The sequence below is a fragment of the Carettochelys insculpta genome, chromosome 3, assembly GCF_033958435.1.
Source record: "Carettochelys insculpta isolate YL-2023 chromosome 3, ASM3395843v1, whole genome shotgun sequence".
Lineage (NCBI taxonomy): Eukaryota > Metazoa > Chordata > Testudines > Carettochelyidae > Carettochelys > Carettochelys insculpta.
In genome coordinates, this window is record NC_134139.1 from 202,162,537 (window position 1) to 202,187,585 (window position 25,049).

The 25,049-nt window shown below is 52.3% G+C and overlaps 1 protein-coding gene across 5 annotated transcripts in view; it reads left to right on the top strand.

The window, feature by feature from the left end:
• The window catches only part of EFR3B (EFR3 homolog B), a 127,179-nt gene that overhangs the window by 63,757 nt on the left and 38,373 nt on the right, over positions 1-25,049 (top strand). For all 5 annotated transcript variants that reach the window (XM_074991425.1, XM_074991426.1, XM_074991428.1 and 2 more), the window contains exons 5-8: positions 4,879-5,000; positions 13,253-13,402; positions 19,718-19,852; positions 21,456-21,534. In XM_074991425.1, the coding sequence (XP_074847526.1) occupies positions 4,879-5,000; positions 13,253-13,402; positions 19,718-19,852; positions 21,456-21,534 (486 nt within the window). The remainder of the gene's footprint in view (positions 1-4,878; positions 5,001-13,252; positions 13,403-19,717; positions 19,853-21,455; positions 21,535-25,049) is intronic.

Consider the following 25,049-nt stretch of genomic DNA (forward strand, 5'->3'; position numbering starts at 1 on the left):
AGGACCAGGGGCCAGGAGGAAGATCGCCAGCGATGTCCCCACCGGTTCATTCCTTGCCTGTTGTTGCTCCAGCAGCACAGACCATACGCAATAGCTCACCAATCTGGATCACGAAGCAGGAAAGCCTTGAGGAAGAATGGCCTACTGGTTAGAGCAGAGGCCCAAGGGTCACATAATGGGGGTCTGTCTCTGACACCGGCTTTTGGAACACAGGCTTGGTGTGAATGTACCTAAAAGCCATAGGAATGAGGAGGATTTGGCGAGAGCCCTGTGTTTTGTTTCAGCCATCAGTTGTGCTGCTGGCCCGGCACTCTTAATTAACAATGGCAGCTAGGGTCTGGTACATGTTAAAGGGCCCCTCTGCTGGGCGTGGGCCAGAGGACTGCTCAGGGCAATTCCCACAGAGAGCCTGGGCTGTGTTTCTGTTGGGAAATCAAGACAAGTAATAAGATGCTGCATGGGAATTTGCCTCCAGGTGTGTGCTCAGTTAAAGGGTATTGTGGCACAGTCCCTCCGTAAGGGTGCTCATGGTGGAGGCGTGAGGATGCTGTTTATAGCCAGCCAGGCTGAGTCACGCCTGTGAGATCTTGCCTTGGAAATGTCGCCGCTTCTCTGAGTCACTCCTCGATAATCCCCGATGCGGAAAAGTCTCGTTTCAGAGACAGAAGTGGAACAAAACCCCCTCCCCGCTGGTGGGGGGCATGTGTGTCTCGTTCCGATGGGCCCATCGGCGGGCGTCTAGCAGCGATGTGTGCCCGTCCTGTTATCACTGTGTGCCTGGCGCTGAGAACTGTGCAGAAAGGAGGCAAAGGTCTCTGCCGCAACCACCTTACAGTCCAGGGCCCTGTAACACCGCGGCAGCGCCTCCTGCTGGTTACCCTGGGAATTGGCTCTGTCAGCTGGGCACCCTCGCTTGGCTGTGTCATTCATTGTTGCTCCCTGCTCCAGCTCGTGCTCTGTACCCATGTTGCTCCCTGGACCACAGCGTCCTTTTCAGGCCATGAAGACTACAGCCTCTCACCCCCTTTGGGAGCGGGAGGGTTCCCACCACTCCTGCCTCAGTGCACTCACCACTGGTCAGCTTCAGCCTCTGTCTAGCCCCTTACCTCAGGGGAAGCCACAGCTTATAATGGCCTCTCTCAGGTGTGGCTAAGTGTGGTACAAGGGGAGGGGGGACTCCAGCCCACCCACTGTTCTGAGTCCTGACCTTCTCCTCTCTCCCTTAACTGCCTCACTTTCCCTGGACCACCTCCCTGGGACCCCTTGCACCTTGCTGGCCCTTACGTCAGGACCAGCAACTTGGCAGGTGTCAGGCAGGAGCCTCTCTTCCGCTCCCTCGATTTGGAGGACTTTGAAGTGCGAGCGGCTGGCGCCAGACCCATTCTGAGCCTGGAGACGTTGCTGCATGTTTTCAAATGTGCCTCGGCCTACGTACGGTAGGGAAAGAGCATCATTAAAAACCACAGGTCCCTTTGCCCTTACCGTGGCTTGAGCCTGGGTCTCTGAGCCGGTTGATTTGGGACTGATAATGGCTGGTGGAGCCGTTTATCTGCCAATCACGAGCTCCAGTCCATCTGCGGTCAGGAGAAGCACAAGGCGCTTCCAGTCTGCTGACTCTACTGGGGCGAAACGCGCACTTGATCTTAGGCTAGTTCCTTACGGACAGATGTTGCCACCCTAATTTATTGTGTGTCTTATGATCCAGAAGCCTCTGTCTGATCCAGTCCCATTGGGCGAGATGCTGCCTAAACAGACTGTCCTTGCTTCCCAACAGCTCAGCCTGCAGACAGTACCACTTGGGAGGCGGAGCAGAAGGGCCATGGACTGAATGGACCCTGGGGAATGTTCTCCTTTCTGAGGCTCCCGTACCCCAAGATGAAGGCTGATTGGCAGGGGAGGGGCTGCTTGCAAGAAGCTGGCGCTGCCTGTGTGCCACGCCCCGGAGCCTGTCAGTCAGGCATTTTTGGGAGCATTAAATGCCCTGCTGCTCTGGAGCTGAAAGGGCAGCGTGCTGCCACCAGCTCTGGCAGTACCGGCTGACACCAAAGGGCCGAGAGCTGTAGGGCTCTGGGGACGCAGTCCCTGGAGATTAATTAAAATGAGTGTTTTCTGTGGAGATAACTAGCTCTTTCCTGGCAGGGGGATGGACTGAAAAATCCCCAAGCTGTTCTCTTCCTCCCACTCCTCTCAGCCTGGGGTCTACAGCTGGTTCCCCATCAGCACGTGGAAGTGCAGTGAAGGAAGACGGCAGCTCATGCTGTAAATCTCATTATGACGCACCGCTGCTTTTCTTGGTAAATAGTGGAAGTGCTCACAGGTGGGAGTGGGTCCCTTGTTTCTGGGAACAAGTCCCAGGGCTGCTGAGCCTGGTGGTTGGATTGCTCAAAGCCAGCCTGTCGTTTCCCTTTTGGATTGGACATTTATTAGTGGAGCAAAAATCACGCACCTGTCGGCTAGTCAGTCACTTCTGCCCATGCAGATGCAGAGTTGAGTGTTGAGGGGCGTCGACAGCAGACTGACAGCTTGGGCGCTGTTCTCCCAGCGGCCTCGCAGAGCAGGCAAGCCCAGGAAATGAAAGAGAATAAAGTCAAGCCCCACTGGATGGGTGGGGAGAGGGAGGAAGGACTATAACATCGAGATGCCGTGGTGATGGGCACCATATTGGAAGCGAGGCAGACCTAGTGCACTATGACCGTAAATAGTATTCTCCCCATTTGCAGATGGAGGTATAAGAGTGGCCATGCTAGGTTAGGTGGATGGTCCGTCTAGCCCATCTCTGGTGCTGTGCACTTCAGAGGGAATGAACAGAACAGGGCAATTTTGAGACATCTGACATTTTTGGCTGTGTGCAGTGTTGTGGCTTTAGGCCTGCCGATGAGGGAGGCAAAGGGGGCCATTGTACTGGGGCCTGAAGATTCAGAGAGGCCCAGGAAGTGGAGGCAGTGGTGCCTGGAGCCCCTGGAGTTCTAAATTGCTTCCAGAGAGCTGTGTGCCCCAGGCCAGGTGCTCTGGACAGCGCAGAGGGCTCGGGGGCGGGGCAAGGGCCATGGCTTGTTCCCACTCCTGGCTCCACCCCTTCCACATTAGGTCCTGCCCCTTATGACTGTAGAATCGCCTCTCGCACCTGGCCCAGGGCCCAGCAAGCTCCCCTGGGCAGCCTTGCTGGTTCCTGGAGGTTAGAGAGATGGTCCAATAAAGGATATTTCCTCACCCCCTCCAACTTCTGTTGGTGAAAGAGACAAGCTTTTGAAGCACATAGTTGGGAAAAACTACCCCAATGATCCCAGCCAGTGGAACTGATTGCTTAGCACAGACCATTCAGGGCAAAGGGATAGGACAAAACAGGGGGTTACCATTTGTTTTAATAAGCCAGGACACTGGAGTCCTGCTGGAGAGTGTGATTTTTTTTTTTTAGTGTTTAGCTAAGTTATGAACTGACACTTCCGGCCCTCTCTTTGGAAGGCGTTGCACCAGCTTCCCCTGACGACGTGGCCTGAGAGGTCAGCTATGGAGTGCTTGCTCGGTGATGGGGGTTCACCCACAGGCTATAGCCATGGTTCTCAGCCTGCAGGCCACCTGCAGCACAGTTAGTGCACAGCTTTGGCCCAGGTGACACCCTCAGGGCCATACAGGTAGTAGTTGATATGGCCCACCTAACAAAGAGGTGGCCAGGCTTGGTTCTGTAGCCCCAGGGTTGGGGCTCTCATCTGGACTGTAAGACATTTGGCTTGAAGTCCCTCTGCTAATAAATACTTTTTAAAGTAGAAACAACCACATTGTGGGCTGCATACTTGGCTCACAATGGTAAACAGATTGAGAACCAGTGGGCTGCACAGTGGCTTTGTCTTCTATTGTTTTCCCGTGCAAGCTCATTGGAGAGCATAGGGTTGTCTGGCTTCACGGCTGTTGGCGGACTATTTCGTGCGACGGACGAGGCACACCGCATGTTGAGATAAGTCTGAGCAGACTCCTGCATCCTCACGGATGCACGACGAGGAGTACTGATCACTGTCGTCGTGGAGATGCATCAGTAGCAGCAGTTCTCACACAGTGGGCAGGGACCCCAAAGTTGGTCGCAACCAATGTTCTCACTATTTATTTCCAGCCGTATGCAGATTAAATTTTATGGGCACCGAGGTCTGTGTGGATGTGGACCCCTAGTAGATGGCCGTGCTGTGGACTGCTATAAGTGCTTTTCTAATCAGCTGGGCGGCACCAGAATCTCCCCTGGGTGGCCTCCCAAGAGCTCAACTTACAGGGAACACTGGTCCCAACCCTATTGGAATGGGATTGCCAGGGCTGGTATTACATTGGTGTGGCCTCGAGCTGATGCCAAAACCTGTCTGCTTCAGCCCTGGCAGATGGGGCTCAGGTCACAGCCCTCACCCGCCCCAGGCTGAAGTCCTGAAGCTTTGGCATCAGTTGTTTTATTGTTTGCAGGGGTGTTGTGGCCTTGTTGACTCCAGGAGATTAGGGAGACTGGGTGGGTGAGGTAATATCTTTTATTGGACCAACTTGTTGATGAGAGAGATGAGCTTTTGAACCACACAGAGCTGTTCTGCAGTCCAGAAAAGATACTCAGTGTCCCAACTGGCTCTGTCTTTGGCCCTTCTGCCCATGGCAGAGGGGCTTGGACGCTGGCCCCCTTCCTGGGGTCATGCAATAATTTTTGTTGTCAGAAGATGGTCACGGCACAGCAAAGGTTGAGAAACCCTGGGCTATAGGTTTTGTCTCTGTGGATCCCATGCAGCTTTGAGTTGGCATAGTCTGGTCTGTGCGTTTCTTGGAGAGGTTCACAAAATCCATTTTCTCACTCCCTCCTTTGCTTTCCTCCCTCTCGGCTGACACTTTCTCTCTCTTCTTTCCCTTTTTTTCCAGTTTGTGAAGTTTGCAAACATTGAAGAGGACACCCCGTCCTACCACAGGAGCTATGACTTCTTCGTGTCCCGCTTCAGCGAGATGTGCCATTCCAGCCACGATGACCCGGAGATCAGAACAAAGTGAGTATGGGATAAAACACTTCAGCTCCCACTTCTGTCTCGTAAACAAATGGCTGGACAAACGCACAACACTTTTGGGGCTTTTCTAACGGGGCCTGATCAGGAAAGTGAAGCCAAATTAACCACGGGTGAAAATGTAAAGAGGAGCAGTCAAACCTCATTTACCCCTGTGGACGCTCTTATCCGGAATTAAAGTGGCCTTAATTTGGTTCATCTTACAAAACAAAGCAGCAGAAATGTAGCACTTTAAAGACTAACAAAATGATTTATTTCCATTTCTGCTGCTTTGTTTTGTTGGAGTACAGACTAACACAGCTACCCCTGTTGGGTCATCTTAGATCATTTGGAAGTGAATTAAATTCAACTGACTTAAGGCCACGTTCATGGTGAACGGGAATGTCCTCACAGGGCTAGTGCAGTTTTTAAAAATTAAGTTGGATTAATTTGCCTGAGTATCCCCATGTGGCAAGCTGTCACATAATGTTCTTCATCTTGGGCTCCCTGGGCAATGAAGCATGCAAACAGCCTGTGGGAATGGAAGCCACTTGTGGAATGAAATCCGGTTTCTCTCCAGCCCATCCCACAGCTTGCTCTGGTGGGGAATTTCCATTTGAAAATGCCGATGGGTTGGAAGCGATAGCTTTGAAGGACCCTACTGGGTTTGCCCGAACTTTAATCGAAAGAGGTCTCTTCGGTGCGTGCTGGAACTGAGAGGGGCAGACACCCAAGGGTAATTCTGTGGTTGGAGCAGTGACTGCACAACCACAGTTTGAGCCCCTGTCTCCCTCAGCTCAGGTGGGGTGGGCCATACTGGGTAGGGAAATTGAGTGGAGGGCTTGGTAAGGAAGGTTGACCTGTGTCTCCCCAAACAGCCATGTGTGGCCTGGTCCAACCTCCAAGACCCCCGCCCAACCCCACTCCCTCCCTCTGACTGCACCGCTCAGGCCTGGGGGAGCTCAGTATGTCGGGGAAGACCAGGATGGAAGGGGAAGGCTGGCAGCTGGCTGCTCGTGCTTGCCACACTGACTGACTGGCTCCTCCTGGCAAGGCCATCCTGGCCCTGCTCTCTGACAGGAGCTCAGGTGGTCAGGCTGAAGGGTTCAACAGGCTGGGTGTGGCCTGTGAGCCATAGTTTCCCCCGCAGCTCTAGAGTAACTTCCCCAAGAGCGCCAGAACCCACTGGAGAGATCATCTGATTAGTAGGGACCCAGAGCGGTCAGCTCAGGGCTGAGGCACATGGCTGGGAGGCCTGTGGGGTTACAGACAGGTCTTTGATCTCCAGTGCTGTCAAGCTGCCTCCATACAGCAGCACTGGACTCCACGGATGTGACTTGACCGTGTGCTTAATTACAGTATTTAAATACGAAAAGCTGAATCTCCATAGACACAAGTGTCAATTAGTGACTCACTTTCTGGTGCTGGGAGAATGATCCTCCGGGGAATTAATTATGAGTAACACAGACCGCTTAATGGTGATGGTGATCTCATCCGCAGTATATTTAAAATAACTAGTGTTAAGATTACATCCTCTCTGTCCCCTGCAAAAAGCGTTCCATGACCCAAGTGTCTGTGAGGCTCTGTGGTCACTGAGGGGTTGGGACAGTGCCTGCTTTGCCACTCTGAGGGCTTGTCTACATTTGCCTGGAGATCGATGCTCCAGAGATCGATCTCGCTAGGATCGATTTAGTAGGTCTAGTAAGGACATGCTAAATCGACCATTGCTTACGCTCCCGTTGACACTGGTATTCTACAGCAGTGGTTCTCAACCTGTCCAGACTACTGTACCCCTTTCAGGAGTCAGATTTGTCTGTGTACCCCCAAGTTCGCCTTATTTAATAACGACTTGCTTACAAACTCAGTCGTAAACATAGAGAAGGCTCGCTACACGCTATTACTGGAAAATGGCTGGTGTTCTCATTTTGTCTGTGGGATATTTTAGCCTGGATTGCCTTGGTTCGTGCTTTTTATGTAGCCAGTTGGAAAAACGGGTAAATCCCTAAAGGGGCTGATGTACCCCCAGAAGACTTCTGTGTGCCCCCTGGGGTGTGCATACCCCTAGTTGACAGCCATTGTTCTGTGGGGTCACAAGGAGTAAGGGAAGTTGATGAGAGAGTTTCTCCCATTGCCCTCCTTTTGTGGGGTTGCCGCGGTAAGTCAAATGAAGTTACATTAACTCCAGCTACGTTCTTCACTTAGCTGGATTTGCATAACTTAGGCTTGGTCTACGCTAGGCAGGTAAGTCAATTGCAGATGTGCAATTCTAGCTCCAGCAATTGCATAGCTAGAATCGACTTATCTGCACTCAACTTACCTGACCATTTTCACAGAGGAGTACAGGTGTCAACTACCAACCCCTGATAGGTCGATTTTGTGCGTCTCTACCACGTGCACAAAATCGAACTCTGCAAGATCGACCCTGACCGGGTCAATCTTCCATGTAGTCTAGACATACCCTGAGTCTGACTTGGCTCCCAAGAGTAGAGCTGCCCTGCGTGCCGTGCTTGCTTTCACTGACCAGTTACTCTGTAGAGGTGATCGGCAACTCTTCCAGCCCCAAGTTCTCCTCCCACAACATCTTTCTGCAGCTCCCAGTCCCCTCGCATTGCACTCCCAAAGCCATTCCTGAGGTCACTGCTCCTTTAGCGAGACAATAGCCAGCTTACCCAGCGATAACGCAGCCTTCCCTTCTCTCAGCATGGTGCCCCTTTAGAGCAAAAGTGACCCAATTTTCTTAACATGAGGACCTCGGTGGAAGTGGTACCCTGGAGATAGAAATGTTTACAAATAGGGATGTTCTCATTTAACTGGTTAACTGGTAACCCTCACCCTGAACAGATGAGACTTACTAGTTAGAGTTAACTGGTGGAGGCTAAAGCAGCCCTTCACCCACCATGGGCAGGGGGTTGCTCTCGTCCTGCATGGTCTGCCATGGTCAGGGCGTGCTCCACTCCTGCTACAGCAGTTCCCATCCACAGCAGGAGGGCCGCTGCAGCCCAGCTGGGGTGGAGCAGCCTCCCTGACCCCTGTTTAATTGGCTAGCCAATTAAACTTAAGGTTTACTTATTAAAGTTAACTAATAAAGAAAGTTAACTAATTAAACAGAACTTTGCATCCCTAGTTATGAAAAAAAGAGAACACTAAGACTGAAACTCAGCAAACAAGAGTCTCTTGATCAGAAATGTTGTCTTGTCAACAGTCATACTTCTAGCATGGCTCGCTAGTCCCTTGCCTGGTCCCAGTGCAGAGTTCAGAGTGGGACTATAACCATGCGAGCCATTTCTGAGAACAAGGACATAGCCTTAACTGAGAAGAGGTGCCTTGAAGTGTTTTCGTGAAAATTGATTGAGATTTGTCTGTGTTCTGAGTTGCATTTAGTAATAAGAAATAATACTCCACCCAGCACCCGTATCATGCTTTTCATCTGTTGTGGTAGCTGGATAAGGTTCATTACCCTGTCCTGAGACAGTTGGGTCACAGAGTTGAAATGATTTGACCAAGGATACACAGAAGGTCAATGGCAGAGAAGAACTTGTCTCCTGGTTTTTGTTCTTGGCCACAGTGGTGGTGGTCTCGTGGTCCCTCTGGCCTTAAACTCTAAGGTGCTGTGCTGAGTTTGCATGTCCAGCTCACGTAGCTGTGACAAGACCATGCACATCTCTGAAGGTGGCTGTTGAGTGAAGCAGTGATCCAGCAGAACCTGGTGTTAGCTACGTGGGAGCCCTGTCTCATTCACGGCAGGTTGGCTTGAGCTATTGAACGCTTCAAATGTCTGATGCTCTGTTGCTGTCTACCTATCTACCCAGCCTAACCTAATGCTTCGGAGCCCTAGTCATGGACCAGCAGTCCTTCATGCTAGATACCACAGACCAAAGAGACCGTTCCTGCCCCACAGAGCTTGCACTGTAAGACAGTACATAAATGGATGTGGGGAAGTAGATGCATTCTTCTCTGCCACTGACCCATTGTGTATCCTTGGTCAAATCAAGGAAGTACAAGGAAGCAATGAGACAATGCTGATCAGCAGGATTGGTGCAATCAACACTATCCATTGTCAAGTATTTTTGTGGGCCTCATGTGAAGGAGAGACTTAAGGAGGGTTTGATGGGTGGATAACGAGATGCTTTTGCAGATGTTTATGGAAGGCTTCTCTCCAGCGTGTGAGCCACATAGGAGAAATCAGGAAGGTGATTGAAAAGTTACCCAGTGGGCCAATCAGAGGTGGGAACTGACAGCTCAGTAGTGAACGAGAAGTGATTGATGCTGAGCCTGGTTCAGTGTCCGGCAGGAAATGTTTCCCCGGGGAGGAGGTAGAGTCTCCATCGCGGACCATTTTAAAATCAAGGCTGTCCCGAATGATCAGCGCGAGGAGTTATTGCGGGGAGGTTCTCGGGCGTGTGTTCTCCAGCAGGTGAGAGCGCAGGGTGAACGCGCTTCCTTCAGACCTTGGGATTGTGGAATGGGTGAACAACGTTTCTGGTGGCGCAGGGAGAGCTCTTGCCTTACTGACCCATGCAGGGCTCCCCTCTCTAAACCACCCAGGGAAGATGCAGTACAGCAGCCAGGGCGTGTCTGCCCATACCCTGTGCCGCGACGCAGCTTGTCAGAGCGGCCATGCAGCTGTGCGCTGCCCAGGCGGGTGAGCTCTCCTGCCGACATACCAGAACCAGCTGAGCGAGCGGGGATAGCGGCGTCGAGGGAGAGCATTGCTCACGGCTGTGGTGCTGTGTTCAGGAGCACTTCTGTCGGCATCACGGATGTCGCCCAAGGAGGTAGCTCTTCTCCCCCCACCCATGCCGTGTGACATAAGTTCTGCGGCCATAGCACCCAGGTAGACATGGCCGTTGCGTCCGGAGGGAGGTGGGCAGGTGGGTAAAAGTGCTATGGGGGAACCAATGGGGCTTTTGGATGTGGTTAAAAGTGAGTGTGTGCTTAAGTTGAGGTGGGCGGGATAGGGACTGTGGGCCAGACCGAGCCCACCAGGCATTTGGATCCAGCCCACAGCCCACCCGACTGAGACCCTCAGGCAGCTGCCTGCCTGCCCCAGCTCCAGGCTCATGTGTTCCTCTCTCTGCACCACACGTGGTGGGGTGGGAGTTCACCCAGTCCTAGCAGCTCCCATTGGTCTTTTCTGCCTTGGTAAGTACCCCTGAGTCAGAGCCTACATCTGGCACTTCCCCCCTTTCTGCACCCCGAGTCCCTGCCCCAGGTCACCAGCCAAACCTTCTGCACCTCTCTTCCCCCAGGGCATAAAGTCCTTCCCAGACCCTGCTCTCCCTCCGACAACCCTTCCCCAGGCCAGAATCCTCTCCTGCATCTATACAGACCCTGCACCCCAATCCTCTGCCACAGGTCACAACCCCCTCCTCCACCCAACCTCCTTCCCAGACCCCATATCCTCTCCTGCACCCCAGTCCCCTGCCCTGAGCTCCCTTCTGCACCCAACCTCCCTCTCAGACCCCTCACCCCCTCCGGAGAAACATACAGAGGAAAGAGAGGCATTTCCACCAGATCCTCAGCCGACATAAACTGACGTCACTCCGTGTACGTCAGTGAAGCTAAGCTGAGTTCCACTACCCGGGATCTGGCTCAGATGTCCTCGCGATCCCCTCCAGCGGGCGCGGCACATGTTCAGCGGTCGTCCCACATGGAATGTGGGATCAGGACCTTTGTTAACCATCCCCGGAAGAGAGCCTTTCAGATGGTTTGTCTCAAAGGCACCTCTTGTGCACGTAACGCATCCCAGCCGAGCACCTTTTGGGATATGGAGGGAGATTGTCAAAGGTGCCCAGCTCCCCGGGGTGTCCATGACAGTCTGCCCTGAGGAGTAAAGTTTAGTGGCTGGGCTGGTTTGTTCTCTGCTGCTTGTTGTCCCTTTCCCCTGACCTGGGGACTGTTTATTTCCGCTTTGTTACAAAACGTAGCAGAAAATGCATAATTTCTCCCTGAGCTGCAGAGCACAAGTGAGGCTGGTTCAGCTATGCTAAGGCCTGCATGATGAGAGCCATTCTGCAGCTCATGCGATCAGGGGCCAAGTGCACTGCAGTTTTGGGTGTGTTAGGTCTTATTCAAGACTTGGCTCAGGGGCAGGTGAGTGCACTGGTCAGTCGCAAGGTTCCATAAATTGGGTACATGAAACGGGTTGGGTTGTTGCTGTGTTTCTGGCTCTAGGAGCTGACAGAAGGCTGGTCTGAGTAATGGGGTGGCCTGCCCTTCTCATCAGGGCTGAACCATTGGGGCGTTGTGCAGAGCAGGGGATTTCTTAGCACAGAAAACGTTTTTGTAGCCAGCTACCTTCAGACCTGGACGAGCATCCCTCAAGCCAAAGCACATCTCCCTCTCTCGGCTGGTACAAGGCAGCAGACTGGTCTCGCTGGAGCCTGCTGTAAGAGGGAGATACAGTCCCACACACATCTGATAATACAGCTGGTAGAAATTGAAGTCACATGACCAGAGTCAGTGGAGCAAAGCTGCTTTGCACTAGCTGGCCCATTGCCTGTTGGGATCTGCCTGGACGCCCAGAGAAATGACACTACCTGCTTATTGGCTTCTAAACCAAGAGGGATTCGAACCCAAACCCTGGCTCCACATGCTCTCCGGCTAAGGGGGAGATCAGATCTAGGCTGGAGCTTCATGGCTGCCCCTTCTCTCTGCAATGGGCTAAACCAAATCCCCAGATCCATCCCCCTGTGTATGCCAGGGAAATCTAGATCTTGATCCACTTCTAAACAAGCCAGCCATGCTGTTAAGCGAGACATCAGCTCTTAGCCCAGGCACGTAGCACCCTGCCTTGCTGAGCACTGCTGGTGCTTTGTCCTTCTCCAGCACCTCTTACCTAAGGTGCTCAGAGTACGTGACAAACTTCAGTCAAGTCCTGACGACAGACCCTGGGAAAGACAGAAGTAGCCTTGTCTCCAGTTGAGAGGTGGGGAAATTGGGGCACATGGCCATAAACTGACCTGCCGTGGCTCACTCCATGACTCAGCTGGCAGGAGAAGCCAGGCCCTGGACCCCTCTGTATGCTGTTCTAACTAGAGCTGTTCAGGGAAAAATGTCAACAAAATCACTTCACCGGGATTTGCCCATTTGTCAAACTGAAAAGGTTTGGTAAAGGTGGTTCAGTTGGATGAAACTCTGTGAAAATCCTCCTGGATTTCCCGGCAGCTGGCCCCTGGCTCTTTAGCAGCCGGGTTGATGGGAACAGAGAACCCAGAACAGGTTCTGGAGCCACATGTGGCTCGTCAGAAGTTAATAGAGGTGCCAACTTTCCAAAGTTCCGGGGTGCTTGCTGCTCAACCCCTTTTGGTCTGGATCCCTGGTGTCCACCACGCTAACCACTAGCCACGTGTGGTGGTTTGGCTGGTTGAGTGTGGCTAGTTGGCTTGAACAATAGACATATTTTCAGAATAACGTGGCTAGTTCTCTATAGCAGTAGCTGCTATAGTGGTCACTGCTTCAGATCTGGTTGGACGCCACAGGTCTAGGTGGTGCTTTGTCTTGTCATGAGTGCAGGGGGCTGGCCTTGATGACATCTCTAGGTTCCCTCCAGTTCTAGGATTCTGTAATTTCCCAAGTCCCGCCCCTTTCCTGTCCCCACCTTGGAGCCACCTCTGCCACATCCTCTCTCCTCCCTAGAACGTCCTGCATGGTGTGAAACAGCTGATCGCAGTGGGGAGGAGGCCAAGGGAGGGGGAGGGAAACGCTGATCTACAGGATGCGGGAGCTGACGGGGCTGCTGAGGTGTTTACTGTGGCTTTTTGGCAATGTACACCGGTAGATTCTAGCTCCTTCTCATGTCACCCCGACCTAGAAACTCCTTGGCTGCCTGGATTTTCATGGGCTGCCCCTCAGAGACAGCCCACCAGCCACACTTGCCTGGAGCTGCAGCTGTGTCCTGTTGCCGAGAATGGTGGGTTGAGGGTTTGCACTCAGGTGCAACAAACCCAGATTATGAGTACTGAAACCTTCCATGAAAGGGCATGAGCTCCCTTCAAACGGCCAATCAGCCGAGCTCCCAGAGCTCAGAAAAGCATCCCAGAGTCCTGACCACTAGATCGTTTTTCTCTCATGGAGTTAGGAGAAGAACCCAGGCATTCTGGATGGCCCATCCACTGCTCTGACCTCCAGACGAGCCCCCCTCCCAGCTTGCACCCAGCATCACACTGCCGAGCCAGTGGGAGACACAGGGCTCTCGTGAACAGGTAGCATTATTTCATCTGTGCGGCATTTCTGATTTTTTCCGTCTTTTCCTTAAGGATCCGGACATCCGGCATTAAAGGCCTGCAGGGCGTGGTGAGGAAGACAGTGAACGATGAGCTCCAAGCTAACATCTGGGACCCACAGCACATGGACAAAATCGTGCCTTCGCTGCTCTTCAACCTACAGCACGCGGAGGAGGCTGAAAGGTGGGAATTTGCACCTCCCTGCTTGGGAGAGGGTGCAGAGCTGCCGGTAGCTTTTCCGGTGCTTAGAATTCTCCAGTTCTAGCTTTTACCTGGCAGCAAATGCATCACCTGCTCTCCAAGCAGCGAGGGAGGGTCTGAGTGCCTTGAGTAGCCTGAGAAATGAATGGATCAAGCTGTGGGGGGTTTTCTGTTTTCATTCACAGTGGTTCATTGAACCAGATCATCAGCTGCTACAAATCAGGCCTAATGACATCAGTGGAGCTATGTTGATTTGCAGAGCTGAGGGCCTGCAATGACTCTCTAGGAAGGAGTACTGCAGATGGGAGTGAGGGGGTTGTAGTGGACCACAGGCTAAATATGAATCAACAGTGTGACGCTGTTGCAAAAAAAGCCAACACGATTCTGGGCTGTATTGACAGGGGTGTCATGAGAAAGACCTGAGAAGCCATTCTTCCACTCTCCTCTGCCCTGATTAGGCCTCAACTGGAGTTTTGTGTCCAGTTCTGGGCACCACGTTTCAAGAAAAATGAAGTTGGAGGAGGTCTAGAGAAGAGCAACAAGAATGATTAAAGGTCTAGAGAACATGAGCTATGAGGGGGGACTGAAAAAACTGGGCTTGATTAGTTTAGTTTAGAAAAGAGAAGTCTGAGAGGGGACATGATAGCAGTTTTCAAGTACTTCAAAGAGGGCTACAAGGAGGGGGGAGAAAAATCGTTCTCCTTGGCCGCTGAGGACAGGACAAGGAGCAATGGGCTTAAAGTGCAGCAAAGGAGGTTTAAGTTGGATGTGAGGAAAGACTTCCTAACTATGAGCGTAGTTAAACAGTGGAATAAATTGCCAAGGGAGGTTGTGGAATCCCCATCACTGGAGATATTTAAGAGCAGGTTAGACAGACGTCTGTCGGGAAGGGGCTAAGCAGTGCTTGGCCCTGCCATGTGGGCAGGGGACTGGATTCGATGACCTCTTGAGATCCCTTCCAGTTCTTATGTTCTGTGGTTCTATGACTTGGCCTGTATTTCTGCTATTGTTACAAAGAAAAAGGGGGACAGCTAATTCAGCAACCCCAGCCTTCCTTAGATGGCAGTCTAACCCCTCCCCCTAAACAGGTTTCCTGCCTAAATCCTAAAGAGGGTTGAACAAAAAATACCCAGATATTATGTTTCCATTGCTGATCGCCTTTAAGTCAAGCTGGGTGACATTTTTGATAAATGGCAAATTCAATGACACATCCGCTTTCTAGGGCACCAAAATTCTACAAATTCAGGTCAAATCTGGTGGATGGAAAAATAAAAGAAATAACATTTTTTTTAAAAAGACCAGAGTTTTTGTAAGGGAAAAAAGTGCCAGAACTCAACGTCCCCCACCGCCCCCAGGCAGCTTAACCCCTCGCAACCCCAAACCACCTCCCGGTGGCTTAAAATCTGCCCCCGCAGCCTCAAACCACCCCCTACTGCCCCCAAGCTTAACCCCCTGCGTAAAGCCCTAAACAACCCATCCTCCCATCTCCAAGCCTAACCCCCCTGCAGCTCCAAACTGCTCCCTCTCCCCGTCAGTTTAATCCAGCCCTTGCAGCTCCAAACCCCCCACCCCCAGGCTTAAGCCTCCCACAGCCCCAAACTGCCCCCCCACCTCCCTCACACAGGAGCAGCCAGTGGCTCCTCTGGTCTCCCACCCACAGTGGCTCCCCACACAGCACAGCCAGGCACAAGCCGCCCAGAGCAGCTCCTAGCACTGCACAGCGCGGCCACGTGCAGCCACCCAGAGCTGTTCCTGGAGCGGCGCCCCACCCCAACCAGAGAAAAAAGGTGCCAGAACGCCGTTCCATGGCGTTCCGGCAGAAGAAAAGCCCTGAAAAAGGTTGTGCAGATGCTGTCTCTTCCCTTAGTAACTTGCAATCACAACAGACCAGACAAAGGCGAGGTTATCCCCACTTTGCAGATGGGGAGTGCAGGCACGGACCTATGAAGCGAGGGGATGCTTGAGGGGCACGGTCAGGAGTTGAAACTCTCTCTTCAATGCTAACTCATGCCCTGACCCCCGCACTCCAGGCTTTCAGCTCAGCTTGCTTTGCAGAGCTGTCAAGGGCAAAGCGTAGACCTGTGCATTCACCAGATAAGTTTCTCAGCTTCTTTTTCTCTCCGCCTGCAACTTTAGAGAGGAGTACTTGCCCTGTGTACCAGCTGCCAAGAGATTAGGTAAAACATCTCTCTCCCTTTCCCCCCACACGGCTCAGTCATGTCCACCCCAGCCTGCAGGGTGTTTGCAAGTAGATGGGTATTTTTAAGGGAAGATACTCAGGTGCTAGATACATTGGTCTTTGGATGCCTCTACAGGCTGGCGAAAAGTGGAAAGATGCCTGCGTTCTGTCTGTTCTTTTCAAGGTTAGGAAACAACCCTCAGAAATGGAGCGTTCAGGCTTAAAACCTTTGTGGGGTTTGCATAAGCAAATAGGCCAAGCAGCAGGCCAGAATTTGCTGTCTGTGTTGCCAGCGTCTATCTGGAGTGACAGGCAGTGAGTTACTCTGAGGCTTGGTCTACACTAGACAGTATGGTGGACTGCAGATACACAATTCTAGCTACAGCAATTGCATAGCTCAAATCGACACATCTGCAGTCAACTGTAAGGCCTGTCCTCACTGAGGGAGGTCGACGGCTCCCGTCAACCTCCCTTACTCCTCGCGAGAGCAGGAGCTCAGGGGTTGATCCATTTTGTGTGTGTGTGTTTACCAGACATACAAAATCAAACTCCAGAAGATCAACCTTAAACGCGTCGATTTCCTGGTAAGTGTAGACCTGCCCTGAGTCTATGCTGGGTGAAGTAAGTGTAGAGTCTGGATCTGGGGTCTGATTTTCAAGGCCAGGGGGCGGTGCAAAGCCCCAATTTCCTATGGAAATAGTCAGGGACAGCAAACTTTTTATGCCAGGCCCCACTTTTCCTACCTGCAGTTAGCAGCATCCCACCCCTCATTCTGTCTAATGGAATCCAAACCGATGGAAATTTCATTTATGTTCATATGGGGGGGGGGGAACCCTTGTGACGTGTAAAAAAGTAAGTCTGCAGAATGTAAAAACTTGATTAATTGGTACGTAAATGTGAATACACAGACAGAAGAACAGTAGCATATTTCCACATTTGTGATGAGGTGGATGAGATGGAGACATGGCAGCTGATCCTGCTGCGCCCCTTTCCAAAGTGGCACACCCACCCCCCGACTTTGTGCACCCCTGCAAATAGGCAATGGCAGTGTTTAAAATGCTGCAGTCTCCTGGGTCTTGGAGTATACCACTTTCTTCTAATGGTGGGCTCCCAGAAATGTTAGAGGAACCTTTATAGATAGGTACATTGGAGGGCAGGGAGAGGTTCCAGAGTGAGGGAGATGAACTGGAGGACTGGGCCAAAAGAAGGCTGAGGTTCAACAAGGAGAAGTGCAGAGTTCTGCACTTTCTATGGAAGACTCCCAAGCACTGTTACAGGCTGGGGACCTACTGGCTAAATAGCAGTGTAGCAGAAAAGGACCTGAGGATTACAGTGGATGAGAGGCTGGATGTAGGGGGAGGGATAGCTCAGTGGTTTAAGTATTGGCCTGCTAAATCCAGCATTGTGAGTTCAATCCTTGAGGCCATTTAGGGGTTGGGGCAAATAGATATCTGGGAGGATGCTCAGCCTTGCCAGGAGGGCAGGGGACTGGACTAGATGACCTCCCAAGGTCCCTTCCAGTTCTAGGAGATGTGTAACACCAATTACATATATTATGAGTCAACAATGTAGCCAAGAAGCCCAGATGCATTAGGAGAAGCATTTCTAGCAGATCTAAGGAAGTTGTTATTCCCCTTTACTCAGCACTGGTGCAGCCACATCTGAAGTATTGCATCCAGTTCTGGGCCCCCCAGTACAGAAAGGATGTGGACGCATTTGAGCAGGTCCAGCAGAGAGCAATTAAAATGATTAGGGGGCTGGAGCATATGACCTAGGAGGAGAGGCTGAGAGATTTGGGCTTATTTAGTTTGCAGAAGAGAAGAGGGAGGGGATAATTGATAGCAGCCTTCAACTTCCTGAAAGGGGACTCTAAAGAGGATGGTGAGAGACTCTTCTCAGCCATAATGGAAGGCAGAACAAGGAGCAATGGTCTCAAGTTACAGTGGGTGAGGTGTAGGTGGGATAGGAGGAAAAACTGTTTCCCCAGGAGGGTGGTGAAGCACTGCAATGCATTACCTAGAGAGGTGGTGGAATTTCCATCCTTAGTGGTCTTTGAGTCCCAGCTTGACACAGTCCTGGCTGGGATGATTTAGTTGGGGTTGGTCCTGCTTTGGGCAGGGGGCTGGACTTGATGACCTCCTGAGGTTCCTTCCAGCCCTCGGATTCTATGCCTCTGTATCTAGCATGCGCACAAAGCCTGGACTCTGATTCAGGGTGAAGTCCAAGCCCCGCTTCTGACCACATGCAGATCAGTCTGTCTCAGGTCAGCAAACCCTGAGGCCCTGGGCTGTAGGACTCTGCTGGGGGGTGAATCAGAGCCTGAGGGTGGATGCGGTGCAAGCTGCACACCTGAGTTAGATGCTCAGTGCAGTACAGCTGCACAGGCAGGGCTGACACACCTGGATCCTGCAGTTGTAAGCCCAGGTTTAGTGCAGCGTCGATGCTCAAGCCCCTTGGAAACACCAAGTCCCACAGACCTGGGCTTAGTGTGCAACATAGACGTACCCCTGGTGTTCCCATGCCAGGTGCTCGCCAGGGGGCTGGAGCCCGGGTATTGGGATGGGAGTTCTGGCCCCAGCTCCGCAGGAGCCCAGATTTGATCCTGTTCTCTGCAGCACATGCACAGTCTCCTTTAGATACACGTTGGAGACCAAAGGTCCATCTCCTGCCCTTTGGGCCTGGGTAAGAGGCACAGGGTTTGCTGGTAGCAGCTTGTCAAGCACTTTGCTGCTGACTCGTCATCTGCCTGCCTACGCAGGGGTCTGTGTGGCCCTGCCGCCATGGCACCCAAGTGCCACACATGGTTTTCAAACATCATCATTTTTTTTTAATTCGCTCCCTGCTCCTGGCCCACCCCGGGGCAGTGGCTGTTATAGTAGGGAAACTGAGGTAGGTCGGCGTGTGTTTCCAGATCGTTGTCATGGCGTTGGGCCTCTCTTGGTTCCGATCAGAACTCTGCGGTCAGGGACTGAGGACTCTGACCCCCCTCATTCTCTGTTGCAGCTGGTGGTTTAAAAAGAGATGGTTTCTTGGGAAATGGCAACCAGCTCCCATCACGGCCAAGTCTGACGCTGCACTGGAGGCAATGGGGGAGAGCTGGGGAGCTGGCGTTTCCGGACGGTGTTTGTGTTTGAGCTGGGGCAGCCTTGGGGCTGGAGTGGGGGCGTTCGTTCGGAAGTATAATCATCAGCAGCAAGCTACTCTGGAGGTCAGGAATGGCCAGGTAGAGGTTCTGTGTGGCCCTTGTTACTGGGGCATCTGTGCACCTCTCAGTCTCTCTCGTATTTATCCTCTCAGCACCCAGTAGGGTAGGGAAGCGCTGTGGTCCCCCTGCGACAAGACTAAATGACTTGCCCGCGTCAGGCAGGGAGTCGATGGCGGAGCATAGGCCCCAAGTCCAACGCTCACGCTAGCACTAACCACTGTGCTGTCCTGCCTCCCAGAGTCAGTGTGGACAGTTCAGAGTTCGATGGGACAGAGCGTAGCATTCTGGCCAGCTGGAGATGGGCTGGGCTGTTCGTGGCGGTAGCAGCTTGGATCTGAGGTGCCAGTAATCCCGCTGAGGTTAGGTGAGCTGAGTGTATCAAGCGTAAAGCTTATTGTTGAGTTGGAGCGCCCCCTACTGGCCCATTGCAGCCCAGCTCGAGAGTGGGGGAAAAGCTGATGGGAGAGGTGTCTGGGGATGAGCCTGACAGCGGCCGCCTCTTCTGCTTACAGATCGGCTCTAGTATTAAACAGACTGAGCCCCTCTAACAGGGGATCCCTCAATGGAGCACTGAGATGCAGAGCAGAGCAGTTAGGTTTCACCCCATGCAGTGGCATACCTGGAATGGGATGTGCAGAGCTACTGGTCTCGCTGGGATTTAGGAAGCTGAATGACTCTCATTGTAGGTACAGCTGTCCAGCCCCACGGTGTGGCTTTTATATTCTAGACACTGACCTCTTTCACAGCGGAGGCATGGAAGCACTGGGGCACAGATGCGGGGGGAAAAACCGAGAGTGTCACGTTGTGTGACGGGAGACTGACGGTGGGAAAATCTCTCTCCTTGGTTGCTGCTGTGCTGAGTGGTTAAACAGATAAATCTTAACCTCTCTCTCTTTCTCGCTCTCTCTCTCAGTCGCTCTCCATCTCCCCTGCAAGCTACAGAAAAGGAGAAAGAGAGTCCCACTGAACTGGCAGAAAGGTGCCTGCGGGAGTTACTGGGGCGAGCAGCTTATGGGAACATTAAGAACGCCATCAAGCCTGTTCTCATGTGAGTCACTTGATCATTTCTCCACCCTGACCATGGCTGCCCTTTGCTGGGCGCTCTGGTTAGCCCTGTTCTCTTTTCTGCATCCCTTTTTGCCCCAGAGTAGGAGCTTTTGTGTTACTGATACTGAGGAGCAATAATGTTGTTGTAAATTAGTGAGGCTTAGTCTATGCTGCAGAGTTCAGTCAACATATGTAAGCGTATGTTGACCTGACTACACCGGAGTACGTACTGCAGCCTGGCTCCTGTTGGTGTAGGAGCCCTCCTGCACTGACGTAATTCTGCTTCCAGGAGAGGCGTGGGGCAACCAGCCGATGCCGCGTCTGTTGACATTGCATTCCTTACATCCACTGTTGGCTGTCTTGTCAGTTTCATGGCTCTGCTTGAGCCATGCAATTGACAGAATAGCTGATGCTTGCGGGGTGCTACTGCCCAGGCTTCCAGTTCCTTGCTGGGAGCCCTGCTTCCCCTGGAAGCACAGCAGCTGGCCAGATTCCAGTGCAGATGTCCTCGTCGGAGGTGAGAAGCCCTTGGCAGCTGCTTGGTAGGGAGGCAAGGAACCCAGGGGACAGCTGAGCATCTGGTAAGGAGCTGCGTTGAGCTGAGAGCCCTGGCTCTCTGCCCCTCTTCTGTAGGCAGAAGTGTTCCTGGGGAAGAAGTGCACCACTTCTAGTGGACGTCAGCTCCTGGCGTAATCACTGCAGTGGCTGTAAATCGGCCTAACACCGGTCAGCTTGAGACTGTACTGTAGGCATGTCCGTAGTGTCTGTCTGTAGGGAGTGGCATCATAATGGCCACACTGGGTCAGACCAAAGGTCCTGACTTCCAACAGTGGCCAATGCCAGGTGCCCCAGAGGGAAAGAGTAGAACGGGGAATCGGCAAGTGATCGGACCTACTCAGCTGTGTGTCATAAACCTTAGAATGCTCATGGGTAGTGGAGAGTCTCCTGTAGCGCAAGTGGCAGTGGGACCTCTGCTTCAGGACCAGGATGAGCTGAGTTCCGTCTCTGCCAGTGGTTCAAAGTCGGTGGCCTCCATGTGGAGCAGAATGACACCACCGATCTCCGGAGGGCTGTGGGTTTGTGAAAGTGTCCAGGGTGTTGCTGTTCCCAGCACAGTATCATTGTTAGATATTCTCCTCCTCCCAACAATGACCTCCCCCGCTGGGCAGGTAACTACCTCCAATCCAAGTTTAGTGAGGAGGGGAACCGAGGCACGGAAAAGCTAAACAATCTGCCTGCAGTTACAGAAGGACTGAATGAGTATGGGTGTGTCTGCCTCCCGGTCCCCACCATGGAGAAGCAGGGAACACAAGCTGTTGGCTAACCTCTGAAATTGAACAGCTCCCAGGCATGGGCGGGAATTGGGGAAAACGCATCCAAATTAGCTCCTTACAGGGCTTAATCCTCAGCTGGCAGATTGCAATTTGGTGTCGGCTCCCCCTTTGCTCCGTGCTTTGTCTGCTTCTGTGTCGCCGGCCTCCCACGCGGTTTGTTTGCTGTTCTTTCTGAACAAAGGGAAAAGATGCCAGCGCTGGTCTTGCCAACAAGCCTACCAGCCTCTGTAAATGCTAAACTCAACTCTTCTCTTTTGTCTTTCACTCAAGACATCTAGACAACCACTCGCTCTGGGAGCCAAAGACGTTTGCCATTCGCTGCTTTAAGATCATCATGTACTCCATACAGGTGGGCTGCTGGAGAGAGAGAGCGTTTCTGAGCTGTAGTGAATTGTCTGTGCATGCGAGCGTGCCCCAGTGCTGTCTGCTAGGAGAAAGCCAAATTGCACCACTGTGTGTCAGTGCTTCTGTGCTACTAACAGTTAAACGAGGCTGTGCTGAAGCCAGAAGCATCCGCCTTCTGTCCTGGTTGTTGCTGTGAAAGCCTGACTGACTATCGCAGACATAGAGCGATAATGTGTGTGGGTAATTCCTTGGCATTAACCTGGATGTATCAACACAGAGATTTGCTATCAGATGGCTGTATGAAAACTAAATCTACATGTAAATACCGATCCCTTGCCCTTACATAGCCATTTGAAAAGATGGGGAGGCACTTTACCCCGCCCCCCCACGCTACAGATGGGGAAACTGAGGCACAAAGAGTAAATGACTTGCCTAAGGCCATAGTGTGGATTAGGAGCCAGAATGCCCAATTCCCACTCCTGTGCTCTAACCACTAGCCCATGCTACTGCCATTATGTTTCTGTGGCACTAGTGACTGATCCTAAATCTGTTACTTGGCCAGTCGGAGTTTGCCCGAGTCAGGACCACAGGACCAGGGAGGACAATGAACCTTTGTCCTTCGGTTGGTCCCTTTGTCTTTCCCCTCCATCGTTCATTCGCCATGCTCACAGCCTGCTGCAGTAAATGATGACAGCCCTGTGCTGCGTATTGGGAGCCTGCCCTGTACGCTGGGGACAGGCTAAGCAGGGTGATGCTGTGGCTGAAGCCCCCAGGAGGAAATCAGACTGGCGCAGCCGGCACTCTTGGGGTGCTCGTATTGGAGTGGTCGCATGGCCAACCTCAGTGGAGTGCACATCCAGCTTTGCTAGCCTGTTTGGTAATGGGACCGTGGCCTGGCCCTCTTCAGGGAGCAGGTGCATGAGAAGTTGCTAGCAGAGGCTATGCTTTCTAGTGGGCTTCTCACCAGAGCCTACAAGTCTATTCCCAGAGTCCTTCCTTGGGGATCCACCAGGGCTGGCCAGAATTTGGCCCCGAGATCCTCTGGTCTCGGGCACCCTGGGCTCAGCAGATGTAACCAGGAGTAAAGTGTTAGGCTAGGGCAGGGGTGGCCAAGCGGATAGAGTCGAAGAACCAAAAGAGCTGTGGGTAGAGTGTAAAGAGCCATGTATCATATATTTATTTGTATCTCTCTCACTATAGAGATGTAGTATCTCTCTATGGCTGTAATAGATCCGTACATCGATGTATTCTATATCTACATATTTAGAGAGAGAGAGAAAAATAAATATACGATACATGGCTCAGTGCCCTGCCCCTCCCCCACAGCCAGGCACCCCCAGCCTTCCCCTCCCCACCCTAACCCCATGCCAGTGGCTGACTGGAGCTGCTGCCGCCTCGCGCTTCTCCTGCCAAGTGCTGGGGTGCATGTGCAGACAGCACTCCTGGCGTGCAGCTCGGAGCAGGAGCCACGTTTCTTCGCTTCAAGAGCCTCAGGGTTGACCACCCCGGGCGAGGGGCTCCCATGCACATTGCTGTGTCAGTGGAGGTGTTGCCTAGGCAGAGGTCAGTTACCTGATCTGCAATTTGGCCAGGACCCCAGGGCTGAAAGCCCCCTTTTGTGAGCCGATAAACACCCCCTAGAGGGCTGTGCATGTGGGTGGCAGGGAACCAGAATGCAACCGGTGTCTCTCCCTTGGGAGCCGTTCTTTCTCGGTCTGTCCGTGTAAAGCAGTGCCCCGTTGCGCTGGGTAGAACCTTGCCAAGGGAGCCTTTGGGAGCCATGCCCATGAGATCGTGCATGCCACCAGCCTCAGCAGAAAGGGCAAGGAGCTGCCCACGGCCGAGCACAAACAGTGCAGATGGGAGAAAACGATACGGATCAAAGTCTGCTCTCAGGCTGTCCCACGGAGCCCCGGTGGCTTAGCAAGGTGTTGCATGGGGGTAAGGGAGGGGAGAATTTGAACCTCGTGTAAGATACAGTCCAGCGCTGGGTGCCCCCCCGGTAGGAAAGATGTGGACAAATTAGAGTTCCGAGGAGAGCAGCAAAAATGGTCGAAGGACCTTTGCGGAATGGTAAAAAACTGGGGCATGCTTAGTCTTGAGAAGGGAAACCTGAGGGGGACTGCACAAGCTAAGGGCCGTTCCAAGGAAGGTGGCACTCAGTCATTCTGTGTCCCCAGACACCTTGCCTGCAGCAAGGGAGCTTTAGGTTCAACATTAGGGGAAACCTTTCTGAGGGTACCGCTACGCTTACTGGAAGATCGGGGTTTGATTTAGCGTGCTTCATGGGGCCACACTAAATCGAACCATCAGGGCTCCATTGTCAACCCTGGTACTCTGAGCAGTCGCTGGGAATAAGGGAAGTTGACGGGAGAGTTTCTTCCATCAGTCTCCTGCTGTGGGAACATCAGAAAAAAATATTTAGGATATGTCAACCCCAGGTACAAAATTCACACAGCTGGAGCTGCAGATCTTGTGTAGATTTCCCCCCGCTGTAATGTAGACTGGCCTGATTCTGAGGGGAGGTTAGCTCTGGCACAGGCTTTCAGGGGAGGCTGCAGAAACCCTGTCACTGGAGGTTTCTAGGAACAGAATCACCCAGCACCTGTCAGGGCTGGTCTCAGAGCGGAAGGATGGCGTGGCAGTTAAGGCACTGGCTGCAGCAACCAGGGTTCAGTTCCTAGCTCAGCCCCTGGCTTACTGTGGGAGTTTGGCCAAGTCGCTTAGCCTACCTGCCCCTCAGTTTCCCTTCTGCACAATACCAATCTTATCACTGCCTTGCCTCATGGTGAAGTTGTCAGGATAAATCCGTTCAATACTACAGCAATGGGGCCAAAGAGGTACCTCGGATGTCAGGATCACTTTGCTTTCCACTTAGTTTTGATCTATGTCTCTCTCCTGCCAGCTCAACCCTGCTGTCCCTGGGGGATTCTTATATTAAAAATGGTCACCTCTTTTCATGGCATTTTTTATCTTATAAACCACACAATGCCCATTATATTAAGATTAGGTTTTATAAAATCCATTTTGTATAGAATCTAAAGGCCTGGCCTATGTAACTCCCCAGGGCCCGTTCAGAGGATTTATGATCAGTACATTCTCCTTCATAAATGCTCAGGATTGCTCATTTATTGGACCCACTGCTGTTGGCGACAGAGAGAAGCTTTCAAGACCTGGAGCTTTCCTTCCGGTCTGGGAGAGGCTTTTGGAGCGTCAGCTGAACACAAGGCCAGACAGAGAGTTCAGCGTGAGTCGCAAGCACATATTGTGAGGGGCCAAAGCTAAATGATCTGTTTGACCTTGTGTTTAGCTGAGACACCCGAGGACTCTGCACTGGTTAGGCCTCTGCTGGATTATTGTGTCCAGTTCTGGGCACTGCAGTTCAAGAAAGATGTGGAGAAATTAGAGAGGGTCCAGAAAAGAGTGACAAGAAGGATTAAAGGTCTAGAGAATGTGACCTATGAAGAAAGGCTGAAAGAATTGGGCTTGTTTAGTTTGGAAAAGAGAAGATTGAGGGGG